General features: G+C 42.7%; 2 protein-coding genes across 2 annotated transcripts in view; one reads left to right on the top strand and one right to left on the bottom strand.

The window, feature by feature from the left end:
* The window catches only part of LOC124255409 (phosphatidylinositol 3-kinase catalytic subunit type 3-like), a 34082-nt gene extending 26902 nt beyond the window's left edge, over positions 1-7180 (top strand). Inside the window, 1 exon segment of the mRNA XM_046689323.1 lies at positions 6315-7180. Coding sequence (XP_046545279.1) covers positions 6315-6329 — 15 coding nt within the window. The 3' untranslated portion in view covers positions 6330-7180.
* A 692-nt stretch (positions 7181-7872) lies between these two features.
* LOC124255437 (mesenchyme-specific cell surface glycoprotein-like) lies at positions 7873-16383 on the bottom strand. The gene is made up of 9 exons (XM_046689354.1): positions 16051-16383; positions 15315-15548; positions 14408-14597; positions 13639-13771; positions 12228-12342; positions 11328-11558; positions 10408-10649; positions 9432-9648; positions 7873-7999 (listed from the first exon to the last, which is right to left on the bottom strand). The coding sequence occupies exons 1-8, from the start codon at positions 16256-16258 to the stop codon at positions 9637-9639; spliced, it is 1365 nt and encodes a 454-aa protein (XP_046545310.1). The 5' UTR covers positions 16259-16383; the 3' UTR covers positions 7873-7999; positions 9432-9636.
* Between the last annotated feature and the right edge of the window lie 3283 nt (positions 16384-19666).

Consider the following 19666-nt stretch of genomic DNA (forward strand, 5'->3'; position numbering starts at 1 on the left):
GGAACACTTGTATCTCCTTAATTGAAGCTCCCTTCAATGTAAAATCACTAATTGGTACTCACCCACGAGTTACCTCCCCTGCCGTAAGCGCGGGAACAGGTGTCGCCACCCTCTGGCCTCATGCTTCACTCTCTCCTTCTTCGCCCAGTGAGCAGGATGTGAGAGCGTCTGTGTCTCCTTACACACTATATCCTTTGGTTTTTCTTAGTTAGTTACCTTTTATAGTTTACTATAAAGGTATAGCTAGTATCCTTCAGTTATTTTATGCTAATAATTAATCGTGATTTCTACCGTTTATTCACGCGGAGTTCGCGGATTGTTCAGCTAGTTTTACATTGATGAAAAACTGTACTATTTGTAGATTACGCTTTTTCCGCTCGGCGGATCCGCATGTGGTATGCCCTAGTTGTACTCGCTTTGTGCGCTTGACTCACGCTGCAGTTACTGCATAAATTTAACCAATTCTGCCTTTGATAAATACCATCTTTGCGCCTTTGAGACGTGTTGCAGATAGGTCACGCAAAACTAGGTGTAGACATGGCCGATACGCCGGATTGCCCATCCAGTCAACTGCTGTCGAAAGTGATCCCTCCCCGCCTGGTGTTCTGCTTGAGACCCCATCGAAGAGGGACGGGATGCAGTCCGTCACCTCTAAGAAGCGACCGCCCTCCAGACATCCAGTCATCGCAGACAAAGTCCAAGAGGGCCTCAACGCTTCTCAACGCAGACTTCGCACCCCAGGGCAGCCGCCTTCCTCCAAAGGGAAATCTACGAAGTCATCGAGAACTTTTCAGACGAGATCGCTCCAGCAGCAGAATTGGGCCTCTACGATGACCAGCCGATCATCATACCCGACATAACGCCACAAGAAGTTTACCAGTGACAGCGACAGTGACGCCAGCAGAGATCAACAAGCAGCCTGATGCCTCTACACTGATGTCAGACGAGATCGCTGAGGGCCCCACCGCTAACACAGCAGAAAGGGCACCATCTACTACGCCGCAGATCATCCCAAACGATCTTATGAAACAGATCATGATTATGATGGAAGGCCACTATAGACTGGAGAAGCAGCCATCCCAGGGTCCGAGTTTCGCTGAAGGCTCCAACGTAGACAGCACCCCAGGGCACCATCTGTCAACGTAAGCAGCCACGACAATGCAGCCTTCGCGGCGAAGTCACAGACCACCTCGAATGGAAGGACCCAGATGTACAGCGAAGGCCTCGCTGGGCGGAAGAATCATCACCTTCTTCGGGCCATACTCAGATATGGAATCTGATCACCAGACCACACGCAAGCCTTTCGCGAAGGTCATATCATCGTTCCCCAGGACCGACGCGTATGAAGCTTCGCTAAGGCGTTCGCGGCGACACCTGAACCCAGATCGCTCTTCATCTAAAAAGATCAGCAAGGGACTACACAAGAGCTTCGCTAAGCTATCAGTCCCCTCATAGATCGCCAAGAAGGTCAACCTATCGATATAGATCACCAAGACGATCACCTCGCGCCGATCACCACGCCGACACCTTCACAGGTCTGCACATAAGCCTACAACTAGATCTCCACAAGCTGCCAAACGATATAGAGATAGAGCCACACAGCCCTACATCAGAAGAGCAACAACCTCTTATCTATGATGATGGAATGGAAGATGATGGAGGAATTATTTTCAGATGCAGAGATAAGATATTGGATGGTCAATAATCTAGATCTCTCATCACCTTCCAAGAGTGGCAATAAGGCAGACTTATCTGATGAAAGAAGATGACGCAGATGCTATTACACTACCCCTTTAATCGACCCGATTTAGCGCGTACCTCAGAACCTAGATACAGCATTTAACAAAGCCACAAAGGTTCAGACGCCACATCTGTTAAATTTCAGCGCCAAGAAGTTCTCCACGCATAATATGGAACCCTTCTTCAAAGCATAAGACATCGATGAGAACTATAAGCTGATCTCCGATGCCAAGAACAAGTACTACAAGATTGATGATCGGAAATTGGTTCAGATAGAAACCATGACGAGGCGTATGTTCTTCGGTCTAAATAGATCTAGAACAATAAATGAGACACTTATCTCCAGATTTCGGAACACGACCTCTGAAGATGACAGAATGATTTACTCGGCCCTACTGATGCAAAAGAAGGACCAGCAGTTTTTAACAGATCATCTGACGTCTGTCTCAGCAGCACTGACCTTAGCTCGTCTGCCAAGGCCTCCCTAGCTTCCTGCAACTGGGGTGAGAACTTTACAGCTCCACTATATACAGCCCCGTGGTCTTCCCCATCCATATTTGACGGAGGAATAGACACAGTCTCCAAAGAAGTCACCAAGGATTCTAGAGAAGTCCTGATGATTAAATCGATGGACACGCTAGCCAGTGTCATTCGACAGACTTCACAAAGATACTCAGGGAGATCTAAATTCACGGGCCTACAAAGAGCTAGAGACAGGAAGATTGCCAGTTCCAGGGGAAGAGATTCTTTCGCCCATATGGCAACTATAGAGGAGGGTCAGGACGAGGCAGGACACCCAGAGGTTCCCGCAACTATAAACGCTGAAAGACAGGTTCGAACGATTGGAGTCTTCCACCCCCAGCCGCTCCAGTACAACCGCCACAAGTGGGTGGACGTCTTCAACTACACTGGGAAAACTGGGGAATACTTCAAGACACCTATGTCTCCAACATTCTTCAACGCGGATTTCGTATCCCACTACAGGCCAAGCCTCCACTAACAGTCAACCCTCACAAGTTCGAGGTAGAGGCACAACAACTACTAAAGTTAAGAGAGGCGGTTACATTACTCCTAACCAAGCAGGCCATAGAAGTAATAGAGCAAGGAAACATCAACCAGGTTTCTACTCCCCAGTTTTCCTAGTACCCAAGAAGAACTCCAAGGAGAAATACAGACTCATTTACAACATGAGCTTATTCAACAAGACTTACTTAAACAAACCACCCAGGTTCACTATGATACATCTACCGCAGCTACGGCAGATGATTCGCCCCATGGACTACATGGGCAGTATAGATCTACAAGATGCTTATCTGCACATCCCAATACATCCCGAATCCAGGAAATACCTTCGGTTTACGCTAGACGGGTTACATTACCAGTGGAAAGTACTCCCCATTGAGGAATAGCATCAGCCCCATGGTTATTCACGAGGATAACGAAACCGATTGTTATCTATCTACATCGTCAAAGGGCTACGCGAGTGCTTCTTCCTCGACGACGGGATACAAGTAGATCAAGATCCACAGCATCTCAAACTACAGTTAAACTACATCATAAAGCTACTAACACAGCTGGGATGGTTAGTAAACTTACACAAGTCGGACCTAGTACCATCGCGAAGATCTGCAATTCCTAGGAACCGATTTATCACCAATCTCAACCGTGATAGTCGCAGCCAGAAGACCGTTGGCTCAAGATCCAACAGATCATTCCACCAGCTCTACTGTCACCGCTACCACTTCGACAATGGCAGAGCTTACTAGGTTCTAACATCAGCCCAAGACTTGACAGTCATAGGCAGATTACAGTTACGTCCGTTACAGGTCTTCGTCAATACACATCTCGACGACCTACAACCATTCAGTCTACCGATACATCTCAGACCTCATCTATTATGGTGGACAAAGAAATCGAATGTCTGCGATGGGATTTGTTTAGCAGAGCAGGAATTCAAGACCCATCTATATGTAGACGCTGCCGCTCCAAGGTTGGGGAGCTCATCTCTCCAATCGGACGGCATCAGGGTTATGGACTCAGCTAGAAAGCAAACTCCACATAAACGATTAGAGATGAAAGCTGTAATCAACGCCATAAGACATTGGAGCAACATTCTACAGAATGCGCACCTGATGATACATACCGACAACTCGACAGTGGCGTTTTATGTGAACAGACAAGGCTCAACGAGATCGCCGAACCTTTTGAATTTAACCTTTCAACTGTTCAATTAATCCAAAATCTAAATCTACATGTCAAAGCATGCCACATTCTCGAGCCAGGAATATACTAGCAGACGACTCTCGCCACATCTACCGTCGCCGACAGAATGGATGCTCAATACAGAGATATTTGCACAGATAATCAAGCAAATAGGAGCCGCCGCTAGTAGATCTATTCGCCACAAGGTTCAACAATCAACTCACCGACATTCGTGTCACCAGTGCCAGACCCACAAGCATGGGCAACAGACGCTTCTAAGCATTTCATGGGAAGGCCTCAATGCGACGCTTCCGCCCCAGCAATAATACCTCTAGTATTACAGAAAATCAACCAAACGCGTAGAGCCTACAACTCACTTTGGTCGCCCTATTGGCCGGCCAGAACGTGGTTTCCGCCTTTAATACAAGATATCGGTCAACCGGCACTAGAACTACCTGCAAGCGAAACCTGTTAATACATCCTCACACCAAACAGGTGCACAGAAACCCAGAAGTATTCAAACTTCACGATGGACTGTATTAAAATGTGTTTAAACAAGAGAGGATATTCTACCAGGGCGGCAAAAGCGGTCACGCTTTGCCTTTACGATACTCAACGCGTAACTTGTACGCATGACAAGTGGCAAAGTTTCGGAAAATTATGCAACAAACAAGGGTTTTACAGCTTGGTAGAGATGCTACGCATCCTCAAGTGGCAGACTATTTGTGTTACTTACGGCAAAACAAACATTTAAAAGGCTCGACATTGTCAACATATCTTGCCGCCGCTTTTAGTTCTGTGATTTCTATGAGAACGGGTGTTAAATTAACAAGAACACCAGAGTTACTGGCCCTTACTACGTGCTTCTCCGATTGGAGGACCAAAGCGGAAATTCCACGCCCAGCTTGGGATCTGAATGTAGTTTTACGACACCTCACAAGTGAGGATTACTTAACCATTGGAATCGACAACGCTTTGAATTTCTCTCACAGAAAACAGTCTTCCTGTTATCGCTAGCCACGCAGCCAGAATATCTGAAATTCATGCTCTAGATTATGAGAGGATACAGTTTGATGAAAATCAAAAGACAGCACCTGGGATTAAGATGGGATTTCATCGCTAAAAATCAACTACCAGGTCAACCAGACAGGTTATTTCACATCCCTGCGCTATCCTCAATTCTTGGATCTCAAGATACATTGGACTTATCTCTATGCCCAGTAATGAGCTCTCATAATCTATTTTACGCCGTTTCCAAAACAAGGCTTAAGATCGCCAGAAGATTGTTCATCCCGCTATCGCCACAAATCAGACAGAAGTCTCGCACTCACCATATCAATATGGATAAGAACTGTCATTTTACGCCTATAAGGCAGCAGGACTGGACCCTCCAACAGCATCAAATCCCCATGAAATCAGGGCATTGGCATCCACCCTCTTCATGGTAACTGTTCATTGAATACAATTATGGAAGGATGCTTTTGGAAATCTAACATGGTGTTTGCTAATCACTATCTCAGAGATATCACCACCGAGGACGCCTCTGGCATTCATCATTTCGTCCTTTGGTCCCTCGCCAGCAATTGACAGTCCCTCAGAGGGCTAATATTCACCCCCACTAGATTATTAGATATATGATACATATATTCACTAGCTTATAACTCCATGGAGTTCTAGGGCTATGTACATATTTAGCTTAGGTTATTCAACCTTAAGCTCATACTGACTTATATTCAGTGTACAGCTACGTTAGAGTAGCAGTTTATATATATATATTGATATATCAGTATATTAGTAAGGTAATACCCCACTTATAGTGTATATATCTATGGATTATTATAAGGAAATATCCTAAGTCTCAATGCCTTATGAAGTTCCCCAAGAGGGTTATTACAATATCACTTACTTAAATCACTAATTAATCCAAAGTATTCTGTTTACCCACCACCTCTCCGTGGATTCTACAAGCAAAAAGAGCATGAGTCAGGATAAGGAAAAATATGTAATTTTCTGAGTAAAATTGATATTTTATACTTATCCTGACTCATGAGGTTAGCTCCTCCCATCCTCCCCACATAACACTTTGGATTTCCTGTAAATTCAAGTGTTGGGCTCGCAAAATCAGGAGAGAGTGAAGCATGAGGCCAGAGGGTGGCGACACCTGTTCCCGCGCTTACGGCAGGGGAGGTAACTCGTGGGTGAGTACCAATTAGTGATTTTACATTGAAGGGAGCTTCAATTAAGGAGATACAAGTGTTCCACTATGTTCGCAAGAGGAAGGGGACAAGCAAAAGAGCATGAGTCAGGATAAGTATAAAATATCAATTTTACTCAGAAAATTACATATTTATTTTGTGACTTCTGTCTTTCAGTACTGGAGAAAATAGAAGAAACTGATCGTAAAGCGTGCAATATCAGAGTGCAATACTGAGAGTGGTGATACAGCAACCATATACTAAACACCAATTATACTCAAAGGTTTGGATCCATCAACATATTTATGTTCAGTTAGCTATGTGAAGTGAAAGTGAAGGTCTACAGTGCAGTCAAGAAACTTCCACTGACTTCCCATTGATGCGTTCTTCATAGATACTAATTGAGGTCTGGATCTTCAGCATTACCAGACGATGGTCAGGTATCTACAGTGCTCAGTGTTGGCATTGGCATGAAACTTGCCTTGGGTTATTAATTATTAGTTACAAATTCCAGGTGTTTAATCAGTGCCAGTGATGAATGGATAAATGTGAAACTTGTCACATGAACAAAATCCATAACTGGAGATGTTTTGTTTGAGAAAGTCTTTGTTGATCTGTCCATTGGGTATATACATGTATTGTGTTTGTAGAAAAAAACTACTAATTAATTCTTGAACATTTGATGGAATACTAAGTTATCTGAGAAGTGACTATTTTAGTTATAAAGATTCTTTATTGCTGTAGATATATACTGTATTATATACATGTCTTATATGTGAGTTACATTCCAAGTGTGTATTATAGTGTACAACCAGTGTTATACGATGCTGACAAACTCTTATTTCCTGTCAATGTCTAGTTGCTTTCAGTATCGACAATGGTAAGGAAAGGCTAGATTTGGTTGTCACCATATTAATAAAATTTTCTTGTATAAATTATGTGAACTAAGTTCAGTGTAATATGACATCCAATAGTGTATATATCACATGTACATTTATGTAAATATTTGTACAAAACTGATGAATAAAATTGTCTTAAATCAAGTTGGTTTACAGTGGTGTGTGATATTCTTAACTGACAGGGAAACATTCTATCTATGGTATAAACTATACAAAACACTTAAAGCAGCAGTTATCCTCATCATATTCCCTGCAACACATCCAAGCATTCTTCTATCTGATTGGTCAGCCAGAGGTTTCAAATCACATTATCATGCCTGTGATTTATGAACATTGAAACTTAGATGTTGAAGCACCCTTTTCTGTATCCTAACTGAACTTTTCGCTATTTCTTACGAGGGGGGACCACTTGCTGGTAGAAGAGCCAGGTGTGCGAGTTGTATGTGTGAAATTGAAATTTCACTGCACATGCTTGTTGATTACCTGGCTGTTCTACCAGCAAGTGGTCCCCCCTCATAAGAAATAGCAAAAAGTGACAACAAAATAATGATCGTTTATTAAACAACTTTTTTATTCGGGTGTCCAAAATCATGAGACAAATCATCAGAGTTGGTCTGTCGATTTCATGTGACTGTGCAAAGTGTGATTTGGTTGCATTTATTAGATTTTGTGTTAGTGAGCAATTCATCGGTCTCAAATGAAGTCAAACGGACTGTAGTAATAGTAGTTGCATATAAGGTGCTTTCAAATTTAATTTGGATTATTGATATTTGGAAGCTTAAAATATTGATCTGTATTTAGTAATGGTGTCATTTGTACAGAAGCACACAGAGTAATGAATGCTTATGGTGTTTATTGTGTCCCTATGAAGGATCAATCTCATACACTGACACTGTGCCTGATCCATTGCTAATGACCAATGCCAGTGTCTTGTTGGCTGGCGTCTGTTTGGACGATATCAGTCTGAAACAACAAGTGAGTGAGTATAGTTTTTACGCCGCTTTTCGCAATATTACAGCAATATCACAGTGGGGGACACCAGAAATCAGCTTCACACATTGTAGCCATGTGTTGAATTGAACCAGGTTCTTCAACCTGATGAGCAGATGCTTTAACCATCAGGCTGCCCCACCGCTCCGCTAAACAAGTAATGTCAAAACAAAAGTCAAGTTTTCATTTAAATTTACTTTGCAAGCCGCTAGAATCAGCAATAGCAAATCCACCTTAAACAGCAGACACCAGCTTTCGAAACCTCACCCAACAAAACATGACATCTGACCAATAGGAAGAACCTAATATTGATGTCTTCAGGAGCAGCATGAGATCATAATCCAAATCTCATCTTCAAGTCTTGAACTATCACTTTTGGCAAGCACACAAAATAACTCTACATGATATGCTGATATGCTTAATAACAACGTCCAGATATACTTTATCAACACTGTGACAATGCATCAGATAACACTTTAATATTGTCAACCTGATATTCGAGATACCAACCTTCCAAGGTATACTTTGAGAGGCTTTGCATTTTAGGGACCGTTCATAATTTATGGCTAGGGGTGGGTGGTTTGGTGGTGATGATGATTTTTATGGAGATGCATGTACAATGTGAATGACCCCTCGTAAAATTTATGTACAAAATAAGTGACACACACACACACACACACACACACACACACACACACACACACACACACACACACACACATGTCATGTACAAAATCAATGCATGTCATGTACAAAAATCAATGACCCCCTCCCTTCCCATAATTTCTAAACATAATTTTGAACATATTTTTATGTACAAAATTGCTGACCCCCCTAGTACGTGTGTACAAAATTGCTGACCCCCCTAGCTCCCCAGCACAAAATGGGTGACCCCCCTTAAAATCATCATCACCCCCTCTAGCCATAAATTATGAACGGTCCGTTACACCACACTCAGCAATGTTCAGCTATATGATGTCAGTCTAATATCTAGCCAGAAGACCCAGTGACTGACATCATGAGCATCGATACCATGTGTAAACCAATGAACTTGACAACACGGTCGCTTCTTACAAGCGTGGGTTGTGAAGATTATGAATAAACAATGCCATCTACAAATTGGTCAAATGTAACACATGTTAAATTTGGGGTTACACTTTCTCAGTAAAGTATAGATCCTAGTACTTTTGTTGGGTTGAGTCCCGTCCGGGTTTCGAACCCACACTCTCATGCACCACACCACACGCCAACACACTGCTGAAGATTAGTTTTAAGCCGGTTCTTGACGGGTAATTTATAAATACATTTAACGTGACCGATCTGCATTTAAGCCGGTTCTTCACGGGTAATATATAAATACATTTAACATGACCGAGCTGCATACGATAACACTGATATCCCCCACCTGATATCGGAGATCCCGACGTCGCCAGCAGTGCCCTGCCTGTACATATCCTCCATGGTCTGCCTGGTGCCGCCCTGCCTGAAGACATGGTTGAGGTCCGTGGTCAGCGAGCCCATGTCCAGCGTGTATAGGTACAGACTCCCCATCGTCTGACTCCCCAACACCAGGTATGTCTTCCCATTGTCCTCCACTACATCCAGAGCACTCAGTTGGGACCCTGGAATTGACGGCTCATCACAGGCAGGACGTGGTTAATCTCATCGCGACTCATGACTGGTTTTCAGTGATCCATTCATACAGTTTCCACACGTATTTTGCCTTTTATGCCCAAAACAATCTGCTTGGGCAGATATTCAAAACCGGTTATTGTCTGTCGTTGACGTTTTATATGTAACAAAATATATCCCCCAAGAACACCTTTGATATCGTTGTCATTATAAGCCAGGATTTCAATCAACAAGCATTCGTAAACAGGGGCGGATACAGCTTTTTGAGAAAGGGTCTGGATCTGCTTATGGTAAAGCTACGACATTTGTAAGCCTATGGTAAACTTTAGAGTTACGGCAGGTCGTAACGTTACGAACACTTTGTGGATCGGGGTGCCGTTGTACAAAGCGATCTTAGCGCTAAGGTTATCGTAACTCCCATTCATTAACGTAGACTTAAGGTAGCCTTAGCGCTAAGGTTGTTTTGTACAATGGCACCCGGCGGGTCCCTAGGTCCTGTTGCACAAAGCGATCTTAGCACTGACGTGCCGATGTGCTAAGATCTCTTTGAGCAAAGGGCCATGGTTTACTTTCGTTTGCAACTCCATGGTTGAAGAGTGACGATGTTATTTTAAAGTGTTGATCAAGTATTGATGTTTCTTCAAAACAGTCGTTATTTTTTACTTTTGTTTTCAAAGCAAGAAAGTGTGTTTATGATTTAAAAAGATGCCCCTTAAAAGGCTCAAGTGAACCCTTTAAAGTAAACTCACGAAATCTTTAGAACTGGCATCTCTCATGTTCTCCGGGGTTGAATTTACAGATGATGTGATGTCGGTGTTGAAGACATTGTCCAGCAGCAGTTCATTGACCTCCTCTACCTCACCCCCACTGTTATATACAGGCCCGTGGGTCAGGTCGGTAGTATCCCAGATAGAAAATCCACGCCCACCAAACGTGTGGATGTCGGGAATCCCCGACGAGTTGAGGTCACATTTACTGATCATTAGTCTACCTGCATTCAGAACACACCGGTGAATACATGTAGCATGTGATAGGCGCACAAGACACGAATGTGATAAAATATTTATTAGTTGTTAGTTTGTTGTTTAACGACGGAATTATCAACATGCCAGCTATATAACGCCGGTCTAAAAAATAATAGCGTCTTGACACGACAATCCAGTGATTGACATAATGAACATCGATCAATGTAATCGGGATGTAATGGCATGCATCAACCACGCCAGAGAGCTGATGACCCAGTCCCATCAGTCGCCCCTTAAGACAAGAAACATAGACCCAGAGAGACTATATAAGGGGGTGTTGTAGAGTATCCCTGATAGACCAAAGTATACATGTCAAAAGTATATATGTACATCGTGTATACTTTAGGTCAGAGTCTCGATCCACATCGTAAAACTAAAGTAAATTGCAGAGTTACGACAGGTCGTAACTTTACGAACGCTTTGTGGATCGGAACCCTGACCACTTGATATTCGGAGTGGGGAGAGGAGTGACGAGGACATGAATATGCCCTCAAATTAATGTGTTCAATGTCTTGAGGTCATCACTCAGTGTTTGGTTTTTGTTGTTTTTTGGGTTTTTTTGTCGAACTCGGGAGTTTTCACACGTGGTTCCCCTCAACTTTGACACAATGGTGTTTGACTGGACGGGAAGGAGGAGTGCTTACCTAGTTTGTCAGGCCGGCTCAACATGTCAGTTAATGTGTTGTTCTGTGAGCCATCTGCTCCCACTGAAGCAGCTGTTGCCTCGGACCAGGAGAAGCCATGCCGCCCCATGCTGTACTCCCTGATCCTCCCCTCGTCCGCTGTCAGCAGGTACGTTTTTCCCTCCTTCTGCAACAGCTTCATCGCCCGGGGCTGGTATAACCCGTGGATGGGGTACTTCGCGAGGTGGGCTCCTTCACAGGTACAAAGTCATCAATGAAGGAAGAACGATGATGTACTTCACAGAAAAGGTAACTCCAGGGTGTAGGACATACAGTATGTAAAGGTCATTTGTGAACAAAATTTGTGAGGAGTTTGTTAGGGAAGACAAGGTACATTACAAAGTAGGCACAGAGGGTTAAAGAGTAGGCACAGAGGGTTAAATACGTTGTATGTACAAGTTCGTCAGAGAAGACCTTTGAGTAAATGTAAAAATAAGGAGGGTATGCCATACACTGGGTACCTGCACTTTGAGGAATGCGTGGTATATACAAGGCCACCCGTGGACGAGATCAGAGAGTAGGTTGTCAGAAGGAGATGGGGTGTGTGATAGAGTGGGTGCCTTACAGACGAGGAATATATGGTATCTACAAGGTCATCCGTGAATGAGATCAGAGAGGAGGCTGTCAGGAGAAGATAGGTGTGTGACAGAGTGGGCACCTTCAAGATGAGGAATACATGGTATCTACAAGGTCATCAGTGAACAAGATCAGAGAGGAGGACGCCAAAGGATGATGCAGACGAGTGGCACTTGTTGGAACCACGTAAACTACATCCTTATGTAAAACGATGAACAGAAGTCATTCTATAGTGTCTTTACCTATATCATTCCAATTCGACATTTTATCCTGAAATGTCCATACCTCCGTCTCTGTCGCTTGGATCCAACTGACTCTGGTTCCAATTCTTTGCACCGAGATTGTAGATGGCCTTCACCTCACCCCCTCTCACCGATACCTTCGCAATGGCATTATTTTCCTGTGTATATACAAACTAGGCAATGTAATAGGATATATACAGTGATAAACTATGGAGCGAGTGAATGTTGCTGAACTTCTCAGTCAGCAATATTCCAGATAAACCCTGGTGGCCTCAACGGGAACAGACTAAGAGTCACTTTGTTGTTCAGCAGTATTCCAGCCTCAACATAATTGACTTTGAACCAGAGTAGCAATGTCGTTGCCGGACACGTGGGAGATCCACGATTTGGGGCACTGTGGCATACAGTCAGTCGAATCACAGAACTCAACCATAATATCATATCTTGTTGCCTCCTACACAAACACCTGGGAGCTGACCACCTATTCTAACCAGGGGTTCTACGGAATCCAAACCTACGAGGTTTTCAAAAGAAATGACGAGGAACGGAAAACATTAAGATTCCTATGCATTCCCGATAATGTTAAATACACTGATACCGAGGTATCTGCTCAGGGAATCTTATAGGTGTTCGTCATGTCTCTATACTTACATGTTCTGAAAGGAGATAAGCCTTACTATATGACAAAATGATGATGCGAAGAAGCGAGTAAAAGAATAGCTATTGCCATGAAACAGTTATAAGGCACAGTGTTGAATAACCACTTTCGGTTTCAATATGATTTTGACATGTCCCGCGAGAAAACAGGCCAAAAGATGGATATGCACTGGTGCTTAATCTTTTCCTAAGAGTGTATTTCCAACGGTTGGAATTTTAACTGTACTTCCACATGAGAACGTCATTTATAAATTCATAGCAATACGTTATGACTGAACGTTCCACAAGTGTTTGCAGTACTTCAAGATCAAGAACAACGGATGCCAGTTCCTGACTGTACATGCAGTAGTGGTGGTCCGATTAATTGAAATAATCGAAGATTGGTCGCAATGACAAAACGACCAAGCAATCGATCATATTTTCTCATAATCGAACACAAACAATTTTGGAACACTTGTTTGCAATAACAATATTTTTCAAAGGGTTGATTTTGTCTCGACATTGCTTAAGCACTACAAGCTCGTTCCAAGTCATGATTAAGTTTATCTTAACAACTCCAGGAAATGTATGTTCCTAACACACTAGTCATCCTTTAAAGATGTGAAATTGGTAAATGCATTTTGTGCAATTTGCGAAAAAACCCGAGAGAACTACATGTGTTTTCTTTATTTTTTGTGCATTAACAAACATAACCAGGAAAATTTGATAAATGACGCTAACCAATTATTTTCGATGATTGATCGGTTGTAAGGAACCAATCATCAATTATGAGATTTACACCAATTCCCAACACTAACCTGCAGTGTCATGAACACTGTGTGGTCACCCGGCGAGATGACAGCGTAGGACGGCTGTAGGTCCTGCGACAGACTAGAACTGGATGCAGAGGTTGACGTACTGACACACGCAGAGGGATGGCGAATGTCAGATCTGTGTCCCCATAAACAAAACCAGAAGGGTGCTTGGTTGCGCATATAGTAAAACAGCATCATGAATGTATGTGGCCAAGTCGCAAAATTCAGTTTTGTTTAACATATATAGTAGATAAACTTTATCGAATATGTTATTCTATTCTACATGCATGACAGCTGTATATGCTATAGTATCATTTTAATGTGTTCACGTACACAAAACACCAATGTTTTTTTTAAACTTTTCTCTTTGAACATAGTTTCAAAACATCTCAAACATTTTGCAGATAGAACGTTTCCTATTTTTGGAAACTGAAGAATGTTCAAATTAATATGAGAACACGATTTGGTAGCCTCACAAGAACAGTGAGTGGGTGAGTGAGTATTGTTTTACCCCGCATCAGCAATCTTCGCGAGGAATAAAGACACATGGCAATTTACGGAAATATGAATCTTTTTGAGAATCACACGTAGTGTACACGATGACGTTTGCCAGCGTAGAGATGCATTTCAACGCCAGTGCAAGTCTTAGAGCAAGATCTTTTCGTATGGTCACATAACAATAATATTAACAATTACTAAATTCAAATAGTTAAGAGAGGCGTTTTATCCTGTTTTACTCAGCATCTTAAACGTATGACCTCTCCTTACCAACCTTCCGTTGAATTTCTTGAAGTCTACAGTTTGTTCTGACCACGTGTCACTTCTGTCCTTTCTTAGGATGGTCGCCGATCCTTCGGGATCCACAAACTTGTTGGAGGCATCCTTTCCAGGTGCTCCTTCGTTGGTGATAACCAGGGTCTTGCAGTCTCTTGAGTACAGCACATGGGATGGAGAGGAACCCACTGTAGGACAAAGGATCACTGATAACCTTGGACTTGTGCAATGCAACTATCGGCGTCTTGGGCAGCTAATGTCAGGTAACGCTAAAATTTCAGGGTCTTCAGGATGCCTCAGATTTCCTTATTTGACTGAGGAGAATCATGTCTTGGGCACATTAAATCCTGTCCCGAACAGGTTTGGATTGAAAGAGAAGAGTTCTGGAGATGAGGTCACAGATACATTGCCATCTGATGACATTTCATCATTATCATAAAATGATTTAACATTATGAGAACTATATGAGATATACTACCGGGCAAGAGAAATATGTACTTGCAAATCCACTACTTACTGCAACCCTCATGAGAAGTCATGCGTACCTTATGTGGTCGAACATGATCGCTTACCCATGAAGTTTAGTGAACATAAGCCCTCTGTATGTTTAAGGGCTCTGAAGACATAATGCATATCCTTTTTGATACCCTTATCAAATACATCACCGTTACATAACGATTTGTTATGTGTGTAATTTTCACCTGCTATTAAGCATGAGTACATACATTCTTTGTCCGACAGTTCACTTATGTAGATTTGTCTGAGAAATTGTTGTAATTGCAGATAAACTGACTTTCGGTATCTCTACTCATTAACCTCTCTGAAGTCTAATTTGTAACGTCATGGTCAACTCTGATGCTCTAGTGCACTGTATTTTGCTTCTGCTGGGGAGAATCTCCACTCACCAGGTACTGTCCGGAGGTACAACAAAGTCTTCACATCATGACTGTAGGTCTTAAAGAACATCACGTGACCCTCATATACATCATCTGATGACGCCATGACGACAGCCAGTTCCCCGCCACACACATCCACGCCACGTGGTTGTCCTTGGGTCCGAGTGAACAGATGGTCAACAAGCAGTAGCGGGGATCCCGGGTCAGAGAGGTCAAGGACGTGAACAACAGGGGACGCGTCTCCTTAGTCCAGAGGAGGAAGGAACAAAGATGGAAATGTTAGACCGATCCTCTATATCTCCATTTAGTCGAGAAACTTCGCCTTGTGGAAAGGTACTGTCAGCATTGTGTATACAACGTGGATACAATGATTTAAAAAACACCAAACATTTACGTCAATACTACACCTATGCAGCATCATTACAGTGCTATTACAACGTCAATACAACGTTCGCGCAATGTCAAGAAATAATTTCATGTCTGGACAGCGTCAGTACAAAATCCATACAAAGTGTCCGACCATTCAAACTAGTCCGGTACTGAGATATATAACTGAATAGGGGCGGTGTGGTAGCCTAGTGGTTAAAGCGTTGGCTCGTCACGCCGAAGACCCGGGTTCGAATCCCCACATGGGTACAATGTGTGAAGCCCATTTCTGGTGTCCCCCGCCGTGATGTTGCTGGAATATTGCTAAAAGCGGCGTAAAACCAAACTCAGTCAGTCAGTATAAGTGAATATGTTATACCTATAACATACAATACATGGCCATGGACGTCGTAGGCACCTGCTGCTGCCGCGCCACCATACAACTTGTACACCGGAAGCTGGTGAGCGGGGTCAGGATAGGATGCTAGCTTGGTGTAACTCAGGAGTCTCAACTGGTCACGTGATAGGCATTGTCCAATAAACACCAAGATCAGAAGGAAACTTGGATAAATCTTTAAGGCGGTCATTTTCAAATTTGTTGGCGTATTTCCGAGCGTGTTAGGATAAATTCGCTGTAAAAAGATGCCAGTTGTTTATTTATATGTCTATATATACATGTACATGTACCTTGATAATTTATCATTCATGAATATAGACGTGGGTCGTCTCAAAACAACTGGGTGATACTTAAACACTTCAGAGAACACTATTGAATACTGAGGTCCTGGATTTCGGCAATTATTATGACATAGTAGTATTTCCATATATATGGCATTGCAGATACACTTGTACCATATGTATTTACTGTTACGGGGAAAGAAAATGCGCCATGGCTTTAAGGACTTACGTAGTTCCATTCTGGTCTCAACCTGTAGATTACTGAGGTTATCAGTAGTTGCTAGGGGTCGCCTCAAACTCGACTCACCAGGCAAGATAAAGCGCTGGAAGCTTACACCAGTCGTGCTTCCAGTTTAAAATGATATAGTTTTATCTTTGAAACGGCCCCGGAAGTACGCAGATAAGAAAGTGATAAGAAAATTCATTTGATTTTCGCCTGGCACAGATGGAAAACAGCCTGAAAGCCATGGTGATTCTGTGGTAAAGTTTGAGACTTTCGACAGTTTTAGCAGTATGGTCGCTTAATGGAAACTAGTTCCTGGGTTTCTCATAGTGATGTATGATGTATGTATATCAACCTCCAGGATCTACAGTCTTCAGTTGGATCAGAGATTTGATTTGATAATGAAGCTCGGTTTGTTAGCAGGGCATCCGGATGAGTTTCACTATAACAGCAAATGTCTACCTCCTGTATCACGGGAAACTGTGTAGACAACCTATTTTCCATTCAAGATATAGTACTTATATGCACATAAGTAATAAGGATGCAACCCCGGTGTCATATGATAATCACATCATTAACGTTCAAGTTTACATTCGTCGTACCTGGTGGTGTAGACTAACAACTAGACTCTGAAATGAACATATTTTACTGAAAAAGGTTCATAGTAAAAAAAAGTAAGAATAATAATAATAATGAAAAGGAGCCCTGAGACTTTCTTCATTTTCAGAAGCTGAGGAAATCTAAACTTGCCACATTTTCTAGATTTGCGTGGGCTTTCTTGGATATATTTGCTTCAGGGTCTGTACGACAGACTACTGGTGGTGTAATAGTACCGGGTCGTTATAGAACATATACACACACATGATGAGGATGCTACCTCGGTGTCATATGATAATCACATCATTAACGTTCAAGTTTACATTCGTCGTACCTGGTGGTGTAATAGTACCGGGTCGTTATAGGACATATACACACACATGATGAGGATGCTACCTCGGTGTCATATGATAATCACATCATTAACGTTCAAGTTTACATTCGTCGTACCTGGTGGTGTAATAGTACCGGGTCGTTATAGGACATATACACACACATGGTGAGGATGCTATCTCGGTTGCTATCACATCATTAATTATATTCGTCGTACCTGGTGGTGTACTAGCACCCGGACATATATACTCTTCAAAAAAAGAAACTTGTCTTAGGAAACATTTGAATATTAGGAAAACATTTGACACAAGCCAATCCATGCTGAATTCCAACATGTAGGGGAATGGTTGCCGACGACAAAACGTTTGAAAAAGAAACGTTAAACAAAAACGTAATGTTACACTCACGTCTGTAGTGAATCGCTAAAACGCATCCTACATGAAATGCACGTGTATCATGAAATTGTATATCACGCTGAGCTAAAGCCTATGACTGTAGGCTTTAAAAAGCCACATCCACTTGCATTGCTTTAAGCCACTATAGACGACAGGAGAATGAAAAGACTGACAGAAGCTCAACGACACAGCGCCATCGACCGTTTACAAGGACGGGCGTCGCAGCATGAGGTTGCAAGGCACTTCAGCGTGTCCAGACAGACCACCTCAAACCTATGGACCCGATACAACAATACTGAGAGTATTTATGACAGATCCAGGTGAGGTCGACCTAGAGTTAAAACCGCCGCCAAGGACCGATACATCCGGTTGAGACATCTCCATTCAAACACCACGGCCGCATCATCCAGAACAATCCAAATCCCTGGACTGCGCCGAATCTCCGACCAGACATTGCACAATTGGCTATGGGGAGCCAGACCAGTTCAACGTAACGTCGTTCCCTTCATCAACAGCAACGGTTGATGCACGATCTCACGTTGCACGTGTTTTGACAGGACTCCCTCCAGCAAAACAATGTTCAGGTTCTCGATCACCCGATTTTTCCCCCATTGAACATCTGTGGGATACTCTTGGTCGACGCTTGCGCCAGCGTAATCCGCCACCTCAGACACTACAAGAACTGCACACAGCACTTCAGCAAGTGTATCAAAACATTCTTTAAGACGGCATTCGGCATCTCCTTTCTTCTATGGGTCACCGCTGCCAAGCTGTTAGCGATGCTCATGGTGGTCACACCAGATACTGACATTTTACTCTGACCAAGTGGCTTTAATAGCCCTCTGTACTTTTACCAAACACTTTCTGGATAATCATGTTTTGGAAATTTTGTAAAGTGATGATTTTACTGTATTTGAGCAATGATGTCATGTTTGAATCAGTTTTATATATTCAGTAAGTAAACTTCAAAACAGCATGTCAAGTTTCTCTTTTTGAAGAGTATATATATACACACATAATAAGGATGCTAGCTCTGTCGCTATGACAACCAAACAACATACAGTGTATCTATAACAATGTACACGTCACAAGTTTTAAAAGCTCAACTGACACATGAATAATGAGTAGCCTCAACAACTCAGACGCCGCAATTCGCTGCGCAGAGTTATGTCCCTTAGGGGTGCCAGGAACCTGTTACAGAAGGCTCGAACTGACTAGCCCGAACTGTGTCAGTATGTTTGTCAGCACCATATCTGTGCAAACAGGTTCCCCATAATAAACATCAAAGACCTGGATGATTCTGGGGGTTTCCTCCAACATGAACTTCATGTATCGTGATTTAACTAAAATACTTTTAAAACGGAATTCACCAAACCAATATGCTGAGACACTTGGTTGGCGGGATAACATCAGATAAAATTATTCTTTATTGCTTGTGAGGGAATTTGTCTGAGTGAGCATAAATACATGCACATCAAATAAATACATAAAAACATGATCATAATTACCTACGAATGTACAAAAGCATGAGAAGGGAGAGCATTAGCGGTTATTCAATAAAGACTGACTGACTGACTGAGTTTAGTTTTACGCCGCTTTTAGCAATATTCCAGCAATATCACGGCGGGGGACACCAGAAATGGGCTTAACACATTGTGCCCATGTAGGGAATCGAACCCGGGCCTTCGGCGTGACGAGCCAACGCTTTAACCACTAGGCTACCCCACCGCCCCTATTCAACAAAGAACTTGATAATGGTACAAAAGACA

Source organism: Haliotis rubra, unplaced genomic scaffold (genome assembly GCF_003918875.1).
Source record: "Haliotis rubra isolate DU_JTF1 unplaced genomic scaffold, ASM391887v1 Scf60, whole genome shotgun sequence".
Classification (NCBI taxonomy): Eukaryota; Metazoa; Mollusca; class Gastropoda; order Lepetellida; family Haliotidae; genus Haliotis; species Haliotis rubra.

What these genes read in the sequence shown, in the direction of transcription:
- LOC124255437 (XM_046689354.1), bottom strand. Translation starts at nt 16,258, where the DNA reads ATGACCGCCTTAAAGATTTATCCAAGTTTCCTTCTGATCTTGGTGTTT. An exon ending in CCATGTATTGTATGTTATAG is followed by an intron (nt 15,549 to 16,050) that starts GTATAACATATT and finishes CTCTGGACTAAG; the next exon opens with GAGACGCGTCCCCTGTTGTT. An exon ending in TTCAAGAAATTCAACGGAAG is followed by an intron (nt 13,772 to 14,407) that starts GTTGGTAAGGAG and finishes ATGGGGACACAG; the next exon opens with ATCTGACATTCGCCATCCCT.